Source organism: Chelonoidis abingdonii, chromosome 2, assembly GCF_003597395.2.
Source record: "Chelonoidis abingdonii isolate Lonesome George chromosome 2, CheloAbing_2.0, whole genome shotgun sequence".
NCBI lineage: Eukaryota > Metazoa > Chordata > Testudines > Testudinidae > Chelonoidis > Chelonoidis abingdonii.
The window spans coordinates 114,529,688-114,551,532 of NC_133770.1; the positions used below are offsets into that span (position 1 = coordinate 114,529,688).

The window sequence follows — 21,845 nt, forward strand, 5'->3', positions numbered from 1 at the left end:
GTGGCCTTATATACAATGTAACAGAATGGTATTAATGTAAATACAAAGTATATCAGCAATATGGGTGATAAGTGAAATTATGCATTGTAGAAAAATTACTGACTTCATTTGTGAGGCTGTGATAGCAAGAGTGTACCTAAAAGCTGGATTAAGGAACGGGGCGGGCGGGGGAGTGAATGATTAGTGGCAACTGATGAGAGGAGAGTGCGGCTGGAAGCAGCAAGACACCTTGAAGCCCTGCAAGATAAGGACAACGGGCTAGAGAGAGGAATTAAGCACACGGGGGGGAGATATGAGTGGGGGAAAAACAGACAAAGTTATACAGGGGGAGAAACAGCAAGGGGTTTGGGAAATTCGGTGGCAGCAAGGACTTGTAACAGAGAGACACGGAGAAACACACGGGGGGGGATTGCAGCGGGGGAAAAACAGACAAAGTTATACAGAGGGAGAAGCAGCAAAAACCTTATCTATCTTAACCAACAACTAGGCAAAACAACAAATATCACAATTCTAAGCAAAACTATAACAAGCAACTATACGGAGCAACAGAACAGCAAACTATAACAAGGCAGGTGAAACTTACAAGCTTTACAATCTATACCGAGCAACAAAGAACAAGGCAGGTGAAACTTACAAGCTTTACAATCTATAGGGAGCAACAAAGAACAGGGCAGGTGAAACTTACAAGCTCTATAATCTTAACAAACTATAACTTATTAAACTAAGAAAACAAAACCTATGGTGCACCTTATGTTACGGGGAAGTTACAGAGGGCAGAGTGGTATGTGCCCAGGGATGGTGGCTGCAGCAGTGGGTACAACTGCAAGCAGAAAACCCTGAGGCAAAGCCCGCAGGAGCAGAGCTTAGCAGCGGCACAAACTTATTTTTAGCAGCAAAGTGCTGCGGAGTTTAGGAGAGGTTTTAAGACACAGACCAAGGTTTAGCTTGAGTCTGTGTGCTGCGGAGACAGAGCCAGCAGCTAAAACAATAAAATGAAAGTACAGAGAGCTTTACAGAGGGATTCTTACCAGTCCCCTAAGGCAGCAGCAAAGGAGAAGCAGCAAAAACATCAGAAGGCTAGGTACAGTCTCAATAATCAGGAGATCTCTCAGGCAGCAATTCGTTCTTCATGGGGGGGTGGTCAAAAAACGGGGGTACGCTCAAAAATAAAATGAGAGCGGAGAAAGGACCCCCCAGAACCCCTGGCTGATCAGACCAGGCAGCAATGCAGGATCCTTTCTGATCTTAGTTTTAAAAATGTCTGTTTTTAAAGGCAAACTCAGGCAGTTTCCCGCCAGTACTTTTGATTGGCTCCTCTTGATACAGGGGAGGAGAGGAGGCAGGGAAACTGTAGGTGAGCACAGAGACATGTCTGGGCAGAGTCCTGTGCAGTAGGTGACTCAAAAGCACATGAGGCCTATGACTCATGCCCAAGATCTTAAAAACACAATAGGTCTTGCAGCTCTGGACATTGCCTACCCTACACCGAGCCCAGGTTTAACAAGGTGATAACAGGACTAACCCTTTGCACAGGGCAGTGGTCCCACTTAGCACAAGTGGCCATCCCTTTGAGAAGGGCAATGGCTCTTGGTGAACAACTTTAAGGGGCCCTCCCTTTGAGAAGGGAAGTGACCCTGGTAAACAACTTAACAGCCAGGGAGGGGAGGCCACAGGAGAACAAAATGGAGTATGGGGACAGCTGTAAGAAAACGAAATGGAATAGGGGGATAGCTGTAACAGACATCTGCCACTGACTGCCTCCATGCATTCATCTGTGCCGTGTCAGTGCGGGAGTGCAGATTTTTCAGCTTCTAATCTGCAATAACCTCAGGGATGGAGATGATGGGGGAGCATAAAAACATTTGCACCTGTGGGGGATAAAAAAGGAGAGTAAAATTTAAGAAGATACATTTCTGAGAACAAAACGGAGATTCTTTCACAGTGAGTCAAGCAATTCACAGCAGGTGGCACATGTGCTTTAGGTTCAAGGTTGCATTTTGCCTTTTATATTGAGCACCTGCCAATATGGTGACACATCACACATGGCTGGGCAACAGAATTCAGTTTCCAGGCAAGTATGGTAAGCCAAAGGGTATGCGGGGTTGGCTTCTAACGCCTTCATAACATGTGGGAATAGTTTCAAATTGCAGTGCCCTCCTTTCCCATAGCAAGCAATGCCAGTTCGGTTTGCCATTAAAAGGAGAGGCTGCAGTTTTCAGGCAGATGTGCAGCACACACCTCCCCCTACCCCACCACGTGGCTATTCTCTGGGATGATCCCTTCACCCCTGCCCCCGCCGTGTGGCTATTCTCAGGGATGATCCCTTTTAGCCAAGCACAAACAGCCCAGCATGTCCGAGGTCCCTTTTACTGTTCCCTTACAAAAATTTCCCTATTTCAGCCAGGTGACCATGAATGATATCACTCTCCTGAGGCTAACGCAGAAAGATATAGACCAAATGTTGCTTGAATGCGACCAAAATCCAGGACCATTCCCTGCCATGTTTTGTGCTGCAATTATTCCAGACTACTTGCTACTGGCTTGGTGTGGTAAAGCGTCCTACCATGGAGGATGAAATAAGGCAGCCCTCCCAGAAACCTTCTGCAAAGGCTTTCAGAGTACCTCCAGAAGAGGTTCATGGAGATCTCCCTGGAGGATTCCTGCTCCATCCCCAGACACGTTAACAGACTTTTCCAGTAGCTGTACTGGCCGCAAATGCATCCCAAGTCTTCAGAGCAAATCAAACAGTAAACACTATTGTTTTTAAACCCTGTACTGTAGTTACAAATGTGCACTCACCAGAGGTGCCTTCTCCACCTTCAGGGTCAGGGATCCTGCCTTGGGAGGGTTTTGGCTCCAGGTGATGAAAAGGTCCTGGCTGCCGGGGAGAACGGATTAACTGCTTGCCTGCTGCACATTCTCCTCCTCCTCCTCCTCCTCCTCTTCCTCATCCACAAAATCCTTCTCCCTGTTGCTTGAGATTTCCCCCCCATGCAAGTGTCCACGGAGAGTAGTGGGATAGTGGTAGGGTGCCCTCCCCTCAGAATTCCATGCAGCTGATCATAGAAGCAGCATGTATGGGGCTCTGACCCGGAGCGACCATTTGCCTTCTTTGTCTTTTGGTAGGCTTGCCTGAGCTCCTTAACTTTCACACGGCACTGCTGTGTGTCCCCGTTGTAGCCTCTGTCCATCATGCCCTGTGTGATTTTGGCATATATATTAACATTTCTTCTTTTTGCTTGAAGTTCTGCCTGCACAGATTCTTCTCCCCATACAGCAGTCAGATCCAGTTTGCTCCATGCTTGAGCTTATTTGTGATTCTGGGAGAACTACATGGTCACCTGTGCTGCTGAGCTCGCCATGCTGGCCAAACAGGAAGTGAAATTCAAAATTTCCCAGGGCTTTTCCTGTGTACCCAGCTAATGCATCAGAGTTGAAAGTCCTGTCTAGAGTGGTGACATTGGAGCACTCTGAGATAGTTCCTGGAGGCCAATAATGTCGAATTGCATCTACACTAATCCAAATTTGACCCAACAAGGTCAATTTTAGCACTACTCTCGTCTTTAGGAAGGAGTACAGAAATCGATGTGAAGAGCCCTTTAGGCCAACGGAACTGGGTTGGTTGTGTAGACCAGTGGTTTCTCAAACTGAGGTCACCACTTGTGTAGGGTAAGCACCTGGCGGGCTGGGCCATTTTGTTTACCTGCCCCATCCTCGGGTCTGGCTGATTGCAGCTCCCACTGGCTGTGGTTCGGTGTTCCAGGCCAGTGGGGGCTGCTGGAAGCAGCATGGGCTGAGGGACATACTGGCCACTGCTTCCAGTAGCTCCCATTGGCCTGAAGCAGCGAACCGCGGCCAGTGGGAGCTGTGATCGGCTAGACCTGCAGACGGGGCAGGTAAACAAACCAGCCCGGCCCACCAGGGGCTTTCCCTACACAAGCGGTGACCCCAGTTTGAGAAACACTGGTGTAGACGCACTCTTTATAAAATCAACCTAACCCCATAGGGGTTACTGAAATAAACTGTATATGAGCACATAGGAGCAGAAATTGAACTAGTATGTCAAGGAATTACATTATAGTGGAGTGACAGATATGCACATCAGCGTGTTTATTATCACTATTAATCATTTATTCATATATTAGCATGGGTAGCAAAATACAGACCTCACATGTCCACTAAAACTTGGGCTGAGACCAGCAAGTCATCTCATGCTGGCCACTGAAGAGCCTTTAGAAAGATATTACTTAATGTTCTCTACCATCTTGGACCAGATTCCAATCAATGACATATGTGAAAGACCCCCTTTCATTATGTCTGCTAGGTCTAAGCACATTCCTTCTTCACTAATTACTCTGAAACTCAAGAGATGTTATTGCTAAACCTGGATTATTGGATATAAAAATATGTGGTGTCTTTCTGTTAAATTTAAGATATTTATGGAGCACTGTCTAACACTAATGTGCTAGATCTCTTCAGTGCCACACACATTCTGCTTATGGTTTGTGTCCAACCATATCCTAATCAACACTAGAGTCATACTGCCTGAAGATGCTGTTTATTCAGAAAAATACTAGGAGGGAGATTTCCAAAGATGGTTTCCTGTACCTGTATTCTTAGCAAATGGAGTGCAATAACAGCATCTTATCTTGTTTTTCTGCCTACTCCTAATTAAATACTGTGAATCCTATGACAAGTTATATGTTAACTCCTAAAATAGAAGATTTAAAAGAGAGTGGGTAGATTTTTATGAAATAGCAACTTCACAATGATGTTTGTAAATGTTTGGGTAATGTATAACAAAACACGAGGTGCCCACCAGTGTGCTGCAATGACATATGCTTCTCTAATATTATAAATGTTGTTTAAGAAGCCCTAATCTTGGTGCTCTGTGACAGCACTCTGGGCTCATTTGTTACTCTTTCAATGCTCAGAACTTCCCTTGGCTCTGAACAAGGGCAGGAAGAAGAGAATGTCATGTTCCACGTCAAAACTCATCCCTGTAATAACATGGAAATGATCTGTCTGACCTAAATTATAAAGAACTCAAACTGGCCTGTGGTCGGCAGTAGAAAATACTCTATCTTTGAAGGGAGAAAAGCTGACTTTATATATCTGTCTGTGCGTCTAATTATCATTTCAGTTGTGAAATTAGAATGAAACATGTCGCGTGAATGTCTTGGTTCTGTAGTCAATAGCACTAGTGTTGGGAGAGGAAAAGATGGGGAGAGATTTAGTTCCTATTTCGAAAATGTCTAGAGCTGATCTGTTCCACCAGTATAATAACAAAGTTTAAAGAGCTAAGGTGAGTCAGCAAATGTTAATTTTAATAATATAACAGAAATCTATAAGGCAGGGGTAGGCAACCTATGGCACGTGTGCCGAAGGTGGCATATGAGCTGATTTTCAGTGCCACTCACACTGCTTGGGTCTTGGCCGCTGATTGGGGGGGCTCTGCATTTTAATTTAATTTTAAATGAAGTTTCTTAAATATTTTTGAAACCTTATTTACTTTACATACAACAATAGTTTAGTTACATATTATAGACTTATAGAAAGAGACCTTCTAAAAACATTAAAATGCATTACTGGCACGCAAAACCTTAAATTAGAGTGAATAAATGAAGACTTGGCACACCACTTCTGAAAGGTTGCCGACCCCTGCTATAAGAGATATTGAGAATATAGAACAAAAGTTATGCAGAACCTTCAAAAAAGACTCCGAATACCTTCCAGTGGTCTTCATAATAAATTATTTAATTCTCAAACTGAGTTTTTCAGGCATGTTCAGGAAACTTCAATGCTGCTACTCAATTTGAACTTATTTTGTCAGCTTCCTTCTATTTCATTTTTACCTCAGGTCTGAATTTGGGGGTTTCAACCCTGCTCAAAATATCCAGGTAACTTCGGGGGAACAAATTCACTATAAACATAAGCAGGGGCAATATCTTTAACGTCGGAGGAGTTGTGCACATTATGGCAGTGTTGAACTTGACCCAGAAAACGGTTTAATTGGAATAGAAGAATAGAGTTGATTGATATGTGTAGCACACAGTGCAGAAGGGGGTATCTTGAAGCTGTAATGATAATTTGAAATGACCATCTTTCTCTTTTCTTTATACAATGCAGCATAATTATAAAATACTGTTACAGCAGAGCTTCTCTGAGGACTGCCTTTTCAGTAGTCTCATGGAACCACAAATTTATGTGAAATCCACCTAAATGCCATGTTAGTCACAGTGCTCTCTTCCAGCTGGAAGCAGGTACTGTTCCTGTTTCCTTTCAACAGTAAGAAAATTAATCATCTCTCTCTACCATTGTGTAACTTCATTTTTTTTAAATAAAATGTTGGCAATAAGATGACATATAAATGGTGACTAGGGAACTCAGCACATTGGTTAGTGCTCCCTCGTTGGAGGAAAAAGGTTTACCCTGTTCAGTGCTATCTGGTGTGACTAGGTGAGTCTAAGTGTTACTGTGTTGGTTGAGAAGATTATGTGGCTCAAGGTACATTTGGGCTCAGCTGTTAATGGGTGCACAGAGGGAGAGGAGTCTCTCACTCCCTCATAGCTGCCAAGTACTGTCCATACTGATGATCGCTTGAGAACATTGGCTGTTTTTATTTGGCAAAAGATACCCCAAAGCTGTCAGGGAGAAAGCATGGCCAGCATTCTCTTCTCCCTTTACAGTAGCCAGTGGAGTTGGCTGTGCATGCAGTGGAGAGCAGGCCACATGACCTGAAGAGGTGAGCCGTAACCAACTTGTCCTGCATGGAGAGAGCTCTTGAAGATATTCTGCTTCTTTACGGCAGTACCTGTAACGCAAGACTGAGCCCTTAGAGTGTACTGGGGAGGAAAGGGGACAGAAACAGAGAGAAATGTGAGCAGCAGAGAAACCATGAAAACAAAAGAAGTGGACAGTAAGAAAAGAAAGGGAGGTAATGTAAGAGACCGGAACAAGGGACAGATCCAGGAAAGAAGGGACAGTGAGGTGACAGTGTTTGGGTCACTCCAAGTCATGCCCCATTAGAAAGCAGCATGCTAATACTTTTGCTACTTGAAAAAAAAGCCCACACCAGTGGTTTGAAATGTTGTACAGTGGGTACTTTAATACTATAGACTATTACATTCATTTGACCTCATTTTCTAGAAGAGTCCAGATTTTCTAAATAACTTCGGATGTTTGTATTCTTGCCTACCCAGTCTAGTGGCTTAGTGAATTGTTCTGTGTGTTTAGGCAGGAAAAATCTGCTCAACAGATCGGCAATTACGAAATGTTTTTTTGTTTTTTTGGTAAATCACGTTCATTAGTCAGTGCTCTTTAGGGAAGCGTTTTGTTGGACCATGACACACATCTAAAGGAAAGCAGATACTTTATATCAGATAATGTGTTAAATGATCTTCACTTAACCCCTTAGGGGTTAGGGTCTATAGAAGGTATCCTATGGCGATGCCTTGGATTCTGTGCATAGAAGCACTACTTATCCCAGGGTTTTATTGGAAATAATGGGAACACTTTCAGAAATGTAAATTGGGGAAACAATACTTGTAAAATACGAACTAATGTACATAAATGTCTCATAGCACTTTTAACTCTTACTCTTGCAAATGTGGAGAATTTTCCCTACATGGATTATTTTTGTCCCCAAAAAATGACCACTCATTCAAGACAAGTTCCTGAGATTTGGTGGTCCATATTACATTAGAGTTCATAGTGATCTGTTACACTTTCTTGGAGTACTTGTGGCACCTTAGAGACTAATAAATTTATTTGAGCATCAGCTTTAGTGGGCTAAAACCCACTTCATCGGATGCATGCACTGGAAGAGTATATTCCATGCATCCGATGAAGTGGGTTTTAGCCCATGAAAGCTGATGCTCAAATAAATGTGTTAGCCTCTAAGGTGCCACAAGTACTCTTCGTTCTTTTTGCTGATACAGACTAACAGAGCTACCCTTGTGTAGCGAGGTGGTCACCAACTCCTGCCCAAATGGGCTTAAAACAGCCCTTCAAGAGGGCTGTGGCAGGGAGAAAAGCTGGGCTGATTGGGGGAAACAGCCTCAGCTGTGGCCATGCCCCAAACAGACCTAGCTGGCCCTATAAAGGCCAGGGAAGCCAGGAGCAAACAGTCTCCCTCTGTCTCTAGAGGGAGAAGGGCCTGGCTGCTGCAGGATTAGCAGGAACCTAGATTTGGAGCAGGGCTGGGGAAGGGCCAGAGGAGCTGCGAGCTCCAGCATGGAAAGCCCCAGACTGCAGGCCTGCTGACAGGTCTATTAGGTAATGGAGTTGCAGGGGACAGCCCATGGGTAGGCAGAGGCAGCAGGTCTAAAACCCCCTTTGCCTATCATGAGTGGCTTACACTGCTGTCCGCCCCAGTGAGTGGGGGCTAGACAGGGACTGGCATTAGCCTAAGACTGAGGCAAAATGGGGATAGTGGATGGGGGTTCCCCTGGGAGGGGGAGACCCCAAGATTGAGGGGGTTCTGCAAGGGGGGGCCAGTCCTGGGAGGGATGTGGGGGCCAGAGTGAGGTAAGGTGGATCACCAGCCTGCCAAGGGCACTCCAAAGCTGGGATAAGCTAATTCCTGAGGATGACCAGCAGGAGGCGCTGCAGCAGTGAGTCCCGACACCTACTTTCTGAAACCTATACTCACTTGGCAACTCTCCTTCTGACATTAGCCTCAGTTAGGTTCAGAATATACAAGCAAGTTACCCTTGTTAGTTTCAATTTCCAGTTTCAGTGATTTGCACTTACTGCACCAGCACAGACAGCTGTGCTCAGTTCACCCCATGAGAGAGCAGGTGGTATTTTCTCTGCTGTGCTCCCTCAGAGGTTCTACCACAGGGTGGTAGCCTCAAACTGTAGTGAAAGTTCTAGCACATCCTTCATCCACATCCACTCCTCAGCTAGCAGTACCCCTTTTGTGGCTGCATTGGTTCTTTGCAGGACCACAGTGGAGGGGAAGATGCCAACTGCTCTGTAGCCTTTCTGCTCTCTAGAACCTAGAGAACCTTTCCCAAATGCATTGTCTTTTGACCTCTACAGACCTGATAACTCAGAACTCTCACTGATTTCAGTGCAAGTTGTTGTAACATAAGATGAAAATTCATGAAAATTCCTGCACTGTGCAGAGGAGGGATTGGGGGAGTTCCCCACCCCATCTGGAAAATTCTTTGCGACCCCAAATTTTGAGTCCTACAGTCTTCTGGGCTCTATTGTTTTCTAATGGGGATACTGGTATTTTGTCTGCTGTGTGCATTTTATATTTCCAGTCTATGGTGAGCTGCAGTATGTTTGTCATCAACAGTCAAAATACTGACCTGGAGAGGAATTTTTTTTTTAAATAGGCATTGATACCCTAACAAAAATATAACCCCCCACAGCTGCCTCACCTGCAGGGCTTTTCTAAATAGCATAATGGATCAAAGGATGTTTTTATTTCCTTGTGCAGAGGAAAAATTCATCACTTTGTAAGTCAGAGCAAAAATGAATCAAATCAATACCAGGTTATATCAGGAACCCTTTTAATAATAATACATTTCTTATGGCTAAACTCAGTTAGTATGACTCTCAGCAGTAGGTACTGTACATAGTTGAAAACTTTATTCCATCTGTAACAAACTTTAATTTGAACCAAGGTCAAGAATGCATTAAAAAAATGAAAAGCTCAAAGTGAGATCCACCTACACTCAAGATAGTGCTGGCTTCGGATGGTTTGGATCGCAATCCCATATTCCTCTAATTTTGAGGTAGTGTGTGTCCAGGGCCAGTTTCTTTATTGCAGTTACAGTGACAGCATAACCTGGTCGTAAATCGTTGCCCAGGGAGGGATTTCCCCAGATAATTTTATGGAATAGAGCCTGAACTGGGACAGTTATGCCACATGATCTCTCTGCTGCCAGCATGGTAGGGAAAAGGGATCATGGCTGAGGAAAATGTACTGTAAACTCTATTTTCAGTCGCTTCTTATTCTAGCAACCTAACATAGGTTAGAAAAGCCTTAGGCTGCTCTAACATAGCACAAGAGTAACACTCATGCACAGAATAGCACCAGGATCAGTGAAGTGTAAAGGAAAGCTTCTGAATACCCTTCACACGTCACACTGACTTTTAATCAGCATTATGGCCACAATTAGAGACCTGGCCTCTATAGGGTGACCAGACGGCAAATGTGAAAAATCAGGATGGGGGTGTGGGGTAATAGAAGCTTATGTAAGAAAAAGACCCCAAAACTGGGACTGTCCCTATAAAATTGGGACATCTGGTCACCCTAGGCCTCTAGTACCCTGCTTCATGTCCATCTTACAGAGATGTGTCTGAGTTTTAGTGTTTGGGTTTACCTGAACTTTCCCCGAAATCAAAAGAGTTCTGATTCCAGTTCAGGTTGATTTCTGATTTAAACCAGTAACGGTAAAATATAAAGGGTGTAAGATAAAATTAATGTGCACAGCCCACATAAGTGTGAAATAACATATGAAATATGTAATAGTTATACGTATCAGAAATCACTAAGCCTCATGAGATTGTGCTATGTCTTTGGGAGGTGGATTGGAGCAATTCAGGCATAAAGATCTTGGATGTAATCCTGGCCCCACTGGAATCAATGGCAAAACTCCCATTGATTTCAATGGGGCTAATATTTCACCCTTTATCTGTATGTGCTTCTATCACCTTCTTCAGTCATTTAAAATTTCTTGTTATGTATGTACTTAGTCAGCATTATAATTTTGGTTACGGACATGTTACCAACAATGAACAATTAATAACTATATTAATTTCCCATTATACATTATATATTACTAAGTTTTGTTAAAACATCATATGTACTGTTGTGGGACTATAGTGTTATCACAAAAGTAATTAAAATTAATAAATAAATAGCAGCACTGCATAGGAATGTGTTCAGTTATAAACCTTTGAAAATAACATTTACTAAGCTACAGTTCCTTCAGATCCTACAAGCAAGAAGAAACCCCATTTACAGAACTGTTTTCTGTTTTGCAGTAAGAGATGGGCCAAAAATACCAGATCCAAACATCCGCAAACTCTCTGGCTTGTTTGGAATCTGAGTCTAAATCTGTATTTTATGGCTTAGGCTCATCTTTACTTTACACGTTTGCTTGAAAATAAATGTATTCTTTCTTGGGAAGTCAAGGAGACCATGTTGGAGACTTCTGCTGTTTCCATTTGCTTTGTGTATATGCTGTACTGTGGCTGGATAGTTCATGCATACTCCCCTGGTTTTATAAACATATCCAAAATCACTTGTGTAGACCACTGCAGTTTGAACACCTTTTTTGGTTGATGAATAAGAGAGAACCTCTGTTTCACCTTCTTATGGAATTTATTGGCTTCCTTCCTGATAAGTGTTACTTGAGGATGTAATAATTTATTTTAACTGCGTTGACACAGACTTTCAAAGCTATTAGAAAGATTCTGTTATAAGCTAACAGTGTCATACTTTGAATCAAGAGATGCAAGTTTGTACTGAGATCACTAGATAACACTTCCTTTGAATAAAACTTGAAGTTCTGGCACGTGAACTGACCATTTGGATTACAACATAATCTTTCAACAAGACAGTGCATGGGGTGGGGACATACCCCAGGGGAAACATTGGCATCTAGACACTGTAGTGATTATCAGACACATTAAAAAGCTGTAAGCTGGTAGTAAGGAAGAGAGAAGAAAAACCCTTTTTGCTGCCTTGGTGCATGCACACATTTTCTGATCATCCCTAGTGCAGCTGACAGCAAAGAAAAGGATCTACTAAAACATTTTATACAAATGTAGCAGAAAATTAAGACATTCTCCTTTCTTTAGATGTTACATCTATATGGTCACCACACATAGTTACATTTCTTTTTGTTTCAGAATTTCTCTGACTAACATTTCATATGCTTACACTGAGGGTAGAGACACGGACAAGTATTAATATCTTATTAACGTATATAGCAGTGTCACTGAAGCTACATCTCCCTCCCCATCTCTTTGTTGTATAAAGATGAAACCGTTCAGATACACAAGGTTATTGCTGTTGTGTTTGAGATCAAAGTGGCTGTCTTCACTTGTTTTTAGGTTGACTTTGAACAACTTCAGGACAACTTATGTCAGATGGAGAAACGGTGCAAAGCATCTTGGGATCACCTTAAGGCTATAGCAAAGCATGAAATGAAGCCAACGCTGAAGCAAAAAATGTCTGAGTTCCTTAAAGACTGTGCAGAAAGAATCATAATTCTGAAGATTGTTCACAGAAGAATAATTAACAGGTACAGCATTAGGGCACTGATGGGAACAACCTCAGTTACTATGTGCTTCAAACCACATTTCAAGACGTATGTTTACCAACATATCTGTTGTGAGTTCTTTATAATAGATGTTCATTTGTTCCTGATATTTCCTAACTTCAGCTGAATATTGTATTTCTGCTGAGAAAAATGACTGACAATTATTTTCTTGCATATAACTACACACTGTGGTAAAATCTTGATATCCTACTCAGGCAATTTCCTTGTGGCTTTAATGATATATTTGCCATAGTAAAGATTAAGTAACAAGTTCTGTATCTGGAGCTAGTACTTTACATATCTTGTACAACCTGCTAATGTTCATATATATGCAAGTGCCACTGCTTGTATATTTCCAGATTGATAAACTCTCACAGATGATTTAAATATGCCCAATAATGATGATAATACCAATCTCTTATGTAGTGCTTTTCATCCATAGATCTCAAATTGCTTTACAAAGGAGAATGGTATCATCATCCCCATTTTGCAGATGGAGAAATAATATATATAGTTGTACACAGAATTACCAAAGGGAGTTCAAAAAGGCCCAAATGTGTGAATGTAGAGATATGGGATGTTAATTCAGCCCATCTGTTTTCTCATTCATGAATTCTGTTCCACCTTCTAAATAAGTAGTACCCCACATATAGCTGAGTAGTAGTGAAAACAGGAACTTACAAGTTTCACATATATTGTGTTGGTTTTTAAAATAAGTAGAACAGTGTTTTCTTTACTTTAAATTACATAATGTAACTACTATTCTAAGCCTCTCCAAGATACCCTATTTATTCAATCACATCTTTCATTTCCATTGTAATGAATGTTTTAATTAGCATGGACACAGTAGATAAAAACAGATTCACAAAGAGCTATACATTCAGTAGTCCATTGTGAAAAATGTGTTACAGAAGCAACAGCAGCAAAGCTGCAAATAATACAAAAAGCTGTGTGTAATACTGAATCAACAGTAAAGTTGTGAACTCAAAACACCCAGACTGAAAGTATTTGAAAGTTACAAGGTTTTATGGTTTTCTTTTTGAACTAGAAATGCTTCTCTTCCTGTGTTGCTAGCCTGTAAATCTTCATTCTTCTTGTCTAGACTTTCCCCCAACATCTTAACAGCCTCTTTGAAGTAGCTTAATACAAACAAAGGGAATTAAAACATAATATTTTTTTCAATATCTGAAATGAAATTGTTCATTCACATGCCAAATTAGTAAAATAAAATGAATGGAGTTTAATAAATATCTTACCTCTTATATCAGCATGGGAAAATGGGTTGGGATGAAATTATCATAGACTAGCCATTTATTTGCATTATGTTTTTAATTATAAACCATGCCAGTGATGTTTAAGAAATCCATGAAAATTCCACAATATGAAAAAAAAAAAGATGAGAGTTCAGAAGACAATAAATGGATCAATTGGAATCTTTTTTTTACTGGAAATCTAAAGTTTTTGAATTTTTTTTTACATTTTTAAAAGCTGTCATTAATTCATTTTGTTTTTAGGTTCCATGCATTTTTGTTATTTATGGGTCATCCTCCTTATGCAATCCGTGAAGTCAACATCAATAAGTTCTGCAAAATTATTAGTGAATTTGCTTTAGAGTATCGCACCACCAGGGAACGAGTTTTGCAGCAGAAGCAGAAACGCGCCAACCACAGGGAAAGGAACAAGACCAGGGGGAAAATGATCACAGATGTAAGTGGCAAAATCAAATCCACTGTGGCAAGTATTTGTGAAGCTTTCTTTTTAGTTAATGCCATATTTTAGATGTTTTGCTTCATACTCTAACCTTTCTTTAAGGATTCCCTCCACTATGAATAATGTACTCTTATTCTTTGGTAAATCAATATTCTGTTTTTCTTTGTCATTGACTATAAAAGCTTCTGGATTCGTAGCAGCTTCTAGATTTGGACAAAACAAGACTAAGTGTTCATAAAGAAAATCTTCCGCATGTTACGTGGACAAATTAATGTACAATGTCTGTTTTCAACAAAGAATAGAGTAGGAATTGAGGGTACCTTACTGAAATATATGGCCAAGAATATAAATAATACAACTCTAAAATTAGGTTGCCAAATCATTCCATATATCAAATTACTGAACACATATTTAGGTGCTTATATACAGGTTTAGATGTGTAACATTAGATTCCCATTTGGGAAAGTCCTGACGTGAAAACTTAAATATTATAGTGTTTTATATATATAGTATCTTTTTTTAATTAGATAAAAATATATTACCCAAGAGTCAAGTGCGTCCTCTTTCAGATTTCATTATAGATTACTAATCCAGATTCTCTTTAGCTGTTACCTAATAAATTTCACTGACTGTATTCAGGCTACTTTGGTAAAAATAAGATGAACTTTCACTTGATCTTTAAAGATCCTCTGATTTTTTTTAACTTCTTTTAAATTGAGGCAGTTTCACTCAGTCCAAATAAAGTTTTAAGAAGTGCCAGTACTTAATAAAAGTTTCCAGCTGTCTCAAAATCCAAATCTGGAGTTTCAATTAGACATGAGTGGTTCATCGCATATGAACCTACCCCTATCCTGCCTTTGGCATGAAAAACCCAAAGCTGATTACAATTTTATGACCAACAGCTCAGAAAGTTAGGTAAAGAAACAAAATGTATCAGACCCATATTGGGATTGTACTTAAATGACTCACAATCATTTGTAGATCTTTCCTGGCAATAACCTTTCAAACTTTGGAAATCTTCCTCATCTGGGAGAGAATTTTAGAGCCACATTATTATCTCAAAAGATTTTCCTTTTGGACTAGTCCCAGGTAAAGGAAGGGCTCTGATTCTTTGCAAAGGATTTAAGATAGACATGAAAAATTTCAGGTCTAGTATTAGGGAACTGAAGCTTTATACTTGCATTGCACCCTAATTTCTCTAACACTCTTGAGGAGTTAAAATGTAACACTAACCAAAGGGATTGGCTAATTAAATATTTAATTTGCCAAGTAGCATCAGCGCTTTTCACTAGTTCAGATAATGGCAAAGGGGGATGGGTTCCTGTTATGCCAGTATACCATGTATCAGAGGGGTAGCCATGCTAGTCTGGATCTGTAAAAGCAGCAAAGAATCCTGTGGCACCTTATAGACTAACAGACGTTTTGGAGCATGAGCTTTCGTGGGTGAATACCCACTATAGTGGAAATTTCCAGGGGCAGGTTATGATATGCAGACAAGAACAAGCTGAGATAACGAGGTTAGTTCAGTCAGGAGGATGAGGGCCTTGTCTTAGTCGTTCGAGGGTTGTGGAAAACCACGGGTAGGAGAAACTGGTTTTTGTAGTTTGGCAAAGCCATTCACGTCTTTGTTTAATCCTGTGAGCTTGATGGTGTAGATTTTGAGATTGAACTGAAAGCCTCAGCAGTTTCTCTTGTGACAGTCTGGTCCTGAAGTTTTTTTTTGCTGCAGGATGGCCACTTTAAGATTGCTATTGTGTGGCCAGGAGGGCTGAGTGTTCTCCTACAGGTTTGTATTTGCATTCCTAATATCTGATTTGTGCCATTTATCCTTTCAGTTAGAGACTGCCAGGGGCGATGTACATAGCAGAGCTGGAACATCGATGCGTTAATAACATTGGTGGCGTGCAGATGGATATTAAGTGATGAAGCAGGTGAATGAACCGGTGATGGTGTGGCTGGGGTAGATGTGTGGGCGGAGTTGGCATCGAGGTTTGTTGCATGGAGTGATTCCTGAGCTAGAGTTACTATGGTGCAGTGTGCAGTTACTGGTGAGAATATGCTTCAGGTTGGCAGGTTGTCTGTGGGCAAGGACTGACCTGCCACCCCTTTTACAGTATACCATGGAGCATTTCTGTATTAAAGGATCAGGATAATTGACAGCAACAGGACTGAAAGAGCTTCAAGTCCTTTTGCATCAGGAAGTGAGAGAAGGGGAAGGTGGCCATTCATCTGCTCACCAGAAGAAATATCCAGGGAGATGGAGAGAGGAAGTGGGTCTGCATGCTGACCCTATCACAACAGAACAGGATGTAGGTACAAGCAAGTGGTCAGTCACTGTAGATCTGAGCCAGGGAGGTGGGCCATTTCCTGAAGATGTGAGAACAGGAGAGAGAGTGATTGGGCCTTCACCAGAAGGACTTGTTATAGGACAAGGAAGAAGAATAATCAGACCAGGATGGTATTTGTATTTGGGAAAAATTGAGTATCATCTGAGTAATAGGATCTCAGCTACAAATATCTTCCATGTCTGAGTTGTAGGATATATGCTTAGCATTAATTCACAATTATATGCTGATCCTATGAGCTGAGAAAGCGTAACATAGTGAAGAGCATTCTCTAAAATTCTCCATGTTGAACCTCTAAGAACATAAGAATGGTCATACTGGGTCAAACCAAAGGTCCCTCTAGCCCAGTATCCTGTCTTCCAACAGTGGCCAATGCCACGTGCTTCAGGGGGAATGCATTGAACAGGTAATCATCAAGTGATCCATCGCGTCACCCGTTCCTAGCTTCTGGCAAACAGAGGCTATGGATACCATTCCTGACCATCCTGGCAAATAGCCATTGATGGACCTATCCTCCATGAACTTATCTAGTTCTTTTTTGAGCCTTGTTATAGTCTTGGCCTTCACAACATCCTCTGGCAAAGAGTTCCACAGGTTTACTGTGCGTTTGAAGAAATACTTTCTTTTGTTTGTTTTAAACCTGCTGCCTATTAATTTCATTTGGTGACCCTTAGTTCTTGTGTTATGAGAAGGAGTAAATAGCACTTCCTTATTCACTTTTCCCACACCAGTCATGATTTTATAGACCTCTGTGATACCCACCCCTTAGTCATCTCTTTTCCAAGGTGAAATGTCCCAGTCTTATTAATTTCTACTCATATGGAAGCTGTTCCATACCCCTAATCATTTGTGTTGCCCTTTTCTGAACCTTTTCCAATTCCAATATGTCTTTTTTGAGATGGGACAACAAGTTCTGCATGCAGTATTCAAGATGTGGGCATATCATGGATTTATATAGAGGTAATATATTTTCTGTCCTATTATCTTTCCCTTTCTTAATGGTTCCCAACATTCTGTTCACTTTTTTGACTGCTGCTGCACATTGAGTGGGTGTTTTCAAAGAACTATCCACCATGACTCCAAGATCTTTCTTGAGTGGTAGATCTCTTTCTTGAGTGGTAAAAGCAACAACCACCCATCCTAAGCAAATATTAATCCTGACACACAGTGTTTGTCAAATAAATCACATTTTTGTTGTTAATTTCTAAATCTCTGTTAAATGAGTCTATAGGTCCCTACATTGGGAACAAATATTTAATAATAGGCTTGTAATGGGACAGCAGCTCACCCCTGTGGCACCTCCTGTCAATCGTCCTGGGAATTAGCTCTTCGACCCAGGAACACACTCTGCAGACTGGTTTCTTGCCTTGCTGCTGGCCCCCCTGTCCCTCCCGGACCCCATGCCCCTTCTGCCGAGGTTCTGTCCACAGCAGTACCTCGCAGTCTCTCTGGGCCCCCCCTGTGGAACCCTCTGTCCCCACCTCACCTCAGCCTTTGGCTACTGCCAGTCACCATCTAGCCCCCACTCACTGGGGCAGACTCCCCAGCCGTCCCCTCAGGTGCTTATCTCCCAGACCCTCCCCCTCAGGGTCTGGGTCCATTTTGTCTCCTGTCCCACGACCACCTGGGTCCTGGCCTCTTGCTGGGCCCACTCGGTCTGGGTTTCCTTAGTGAAGACCTCCCTGGCGACAGTCTGGGTCCCGTACCCCTGCAGGGTCCCCTCTGTCCCAGTTGTGGCCTTTGCCTCCTCTTGTGGATGGCCCACTGGCTTGTCAGCCCCTCTCTGAGCCGCCAGCTGAGGTCTTTATGTGGCCTGGGTCCTGGCAGCCAAAGCAGACTCGCCTCCCCTTTGCAGCACTGGGCCCTGGCTTCTTCTGATTGTCCCTCATTGGGCCAGCCCTCCCTGGGTTACTTTGGGACGTGTTCCTTGGGGCAGGGCATTCCCGCCATAGGTGCCCCCTTTGTCCACAGGCCCAGCATGCCCACAACCACCTGGGTTCCCTCACCCAGCAGACTGCCAGAGAGACTTGCCACTGTCCCTTATTTGGGTGAGGCACCCTGCCCCCAATCCAGTAAGGACAGTCCTGCCTTATTTGTCCACGCCTGGCACAGACATAGCATGTCTTTTTGGTTCCGCGCCCGGCCTCCTGGTCCTGGTGCCAGGCTCCTCCCTCGGTGCTTCCTCCTGAACTCCCTGCAGAGGAGCTTTACCAGGGCCTGTTGTTCCTCTGCCAGCTGGGCCATCTGTCCATGGAGGGCCCATTGCACCTCCCATAGTCCGCTCTGGGTCTCTCGGCCCCCATGTAGGTCATCAGCCCCATTCCTCCAGACACTGACACCGAGGCCCACCCAGGGACAACACCTGGGGTCTCCCCATAGAAAACCCTGCTGTACCCAGGATCCATCACCCCCTTTGTGTTTTTTAAGTCCGGGCAATAGTCTCGCAGTCTTTGCTCTTGCCCCTTGTATCAGGGACAGGCCGCCTATGCTCGCATTCTCCATCACGATGTAAAGGGACGGCAACTCACCTCTGCAGCGCCTCCTGTTGGTCATCCTGGGAATTAGCTCTTCGACCCAGGAGGATCCTCTGCAGGTCAGTGTCTCACCTTGCCGCTGGTCCTCCTGTCCCTCCCAGACCCCAGTGTCCCTTCTGCCAGGTTCTTCCCCCTGCAATACCCTGTGGTCTCTCTGGGTCCCCCCTCCCAAGGAAACCCCTAACCTCCTATGCCCACCTTGCCTCAGTCTTTGACTACTGCCAGTCACCATCTAGCCGCTGCTCACTGGGGCAAACTGCAGTATAATTGCCACTCAGCATTGGCAAGGAGGGTTTGGACCTGCTGCCTCTGCCTACCCTTGCGCTGCCCCATTGCAACCCCAGTATCTTTCGGCCCCTAATAAGGCCTGCAGCCTGGGGGTTTTCCAGGCTGGAGCTCCCCAGCTCGTCTAGCCTTTCCCCAGCCCTGCTCTACTTTAGGTACTCTTTCTCAGCTCCCAGGCAGCCAGGCCCTTCTCCCTCAAGAGCTAGAGGGAGAGTCCTTCTCAGCTCCTGGCTTCACTGTCTTTTATAGGGCCAGTTGCAGTCTGATTGGGGGATGGCCCTGCTGCAGCTCTTCACAGTCAGCTTTGGACTTAACTATTTTGAATAACTTTTTATCATCTGCAAAATTTGAAATGAATATTCCATTACTAGGTGTATATTTACTATGCATAGCAGCCTAGCTTTTCCTTTCAAAGCATAGAAATATAAACTAATCAGAAAAACTAAAGTTAGCAATAATATCACGTGAGTTCATGAGTTTTTTGGGGGGTGGGTTTTGTTGGGATTAGATTAGCTAAACATTTTACCATGTGCCACAACTGAATGGGGGAAAATAACGGCAACATTACTTGACTACGTTTTTTAAACCCACTCAACCAAAATCAGTCTTGAAGGGCCTAGGGTCAATCCTGCTGACCTTTTTGGATGCAGAACTCCCATAGACTTCAGTGGAGTTATTACATGGAAGGGGCTTTAGTTCTGAGAAACAGACTCCCAATTTTTGTATTACCCTTTCACTTCTACAGACCTTTGCTCCTGACTTCTCTAGGTCACTCATAATGAAATGAGTTTGGTATTGTTAATGTAATTCCCAATAGATCAGGGGTTGACAACCTACGGCACGTGTGCCAAAGGTGGCACGCAAGCCGATTTTTTTGATGGCATACGGCGCAGGCTGAGCCGCTCAGCCCACCACTGCTTGGGGGTTCTGGCTGCTGGCCCCTTGCCAGCTGGGGTCCCGCTGCCGGTCCCACTCAGCGCCCGCTGCCGGCCTGGGTGAAGCAACAGGAGCTGCCGGCCAAAACCCCAGAGCAGTGGCAGCGGGCTGAGCCACTCAGTCGCTATTCTGGGGTTCCGGCTGCTGGCCCCTTGCCAGCCATGGTCCCCACCGCACCCCCACTCACCTTGCTTCCACCTGGAGTTCCAGCACAGGCCCCCTGCCAGACAGGGTCCAAGCCTCCGGCCCTGCTCAGCCTACCAGCCGCCAGCTCCACTCTCCTCAGCTGCCGATCTGGGGTTCCAGCTGGTTAACAACTGATCACTCAGAAGCCTGCGTGCAGCTTAAAGTATCCAAATATGCACCAGACATTTTAAAACTCAGCAAGGAAAAGCAAGGGCAAGGATCACACTAAACTGATAAGATCTGCATTTTAATTTAATTTTAAATAAAGCTTCTGAAACATTTTGAAAACCTTGTTTACTTTTACGTGTAACTGTAGTTTGGTTATATATTACAGACTTTTATAGAGAGACCTTCTAAAAAATGTTAAAATGTATTACTGGCACGCGAAGCCTTAAATTAGAGTGTATACATGAAGACTTGGCACACCACTGCTGAAAGGTTGCTGACCCCTGCAACAGATTTTTCTTACATGGGAAAAGAATAAAAATGGAAGAATGGCGCATTGTCACAGTTACATGGGGAAGTTGCCTGCACCGTTGCACTTCCATCACTGCACTGCAGCTGGATTGCAATATATTTAGACGTACTCAAAATGGCTTTAACCTAGCTAGTTCAGCTGCCAGTAGGAGTGAAGCTGCGGCAGCATGGACTTGAACATGGAGTAGCCGCCCATATATGTACCCAGAATCCCAGGTGGGCTTGTACAACCTGTGTGGAAGCCTGTGCTTCCATAGCTTCGCTTTGCTGCTATTAATACTCATACTAGCTAGATTAATTCTATCTTGGGTACGTCGACACATGCTACAATCACCCTTCTTCCTACACTTGATTGCAGTGTAGAAATAACCCTATGTCTGCCTTTAGCTAGTGATATCAGTTACGCACTTTCAGAAACAACACAATTCACTGAAAAATAAGCAGGAAAGATAAGAAAGAAATGCAGTTATACACATTGAATAGTAGATAATAAAAGAATCTGTCCCCCAGAATTATGCAGCTGTCTTTTGTAGAGTACCTTAGAGTTTCTATTCCAAAACCTCTATTTAATAGAAATAATATTTAAATATGACAAAATCCCCACCGCACGAATCCTACAGTGATTTTTTTTTAAAAAAAAAAGGTCTCCTGAAATTGTGCGATGGTGTGTAAACTTGATAGAAAAGTTGAATCCCTAGGATTTGAACTGGAGAGCCTTTCAGCCTTAAAAGCCAGAGCTCATGCATAAAGAAAGCTAGCGGAGAGGCATCCTAGCATTCTTATAGTACTATTTAGTAATGTTACTTTTGTTAACATTTTCCTAATTCAAAAACATTTCTCAATATATTTAACCATTAAAGAAGAAAGAAAAGAAGGAAAATTCTCATCTGGTTAATCTTTGATCTAGGAGATTTGAGTAATTCACTTGCTACTTTAACTCTTATCCTTAGTAACTGTAGGGCTGCATTCTGGCCCAGACTGTGCATTCACATAGGGACAGAGATTTGGTATGGGCATATAGGGATCACGGGTGTTGTACAAACTGCTTACTCTCTTCCACCTAGAGCAGGTGGGAGAGAAATGGA

The 21,845-nt window shown here is 43.0% G+C and overlaps 1 protein-coding gene across 10 annotated transcripts in view; it reads left to right on the forward strand.

Annotated features, from left to right (window-relative positions):
- FHOD3 (formin homology 2 domain containing 3) overlaps nucleotides 1-21,845 on the forward strand; it is a 1,052,879-nt gene that overhangs the window by 627,786 nt on the left and 403,248 nt on the right. For all 10 annotated transcript variants that reach the window (XM_075062615.1, XM_075062616.1, XM_075062618.1 and 7 more), the window contains 2 exons: nucleotides 12,079-12,269; nucleotides 13,802-13,994. In XM_075062615.1, the coding sequence (XP_074918716.1) occupies nucleotides 12,079-12,269; nucleotides 13,802-13,994 (384 nt within the window). The remainder of the gene's footprint in view (nucleotides 1-12,078; nucleotides 12,270-13,801; nucleotides 13,995-21,845) is intronic.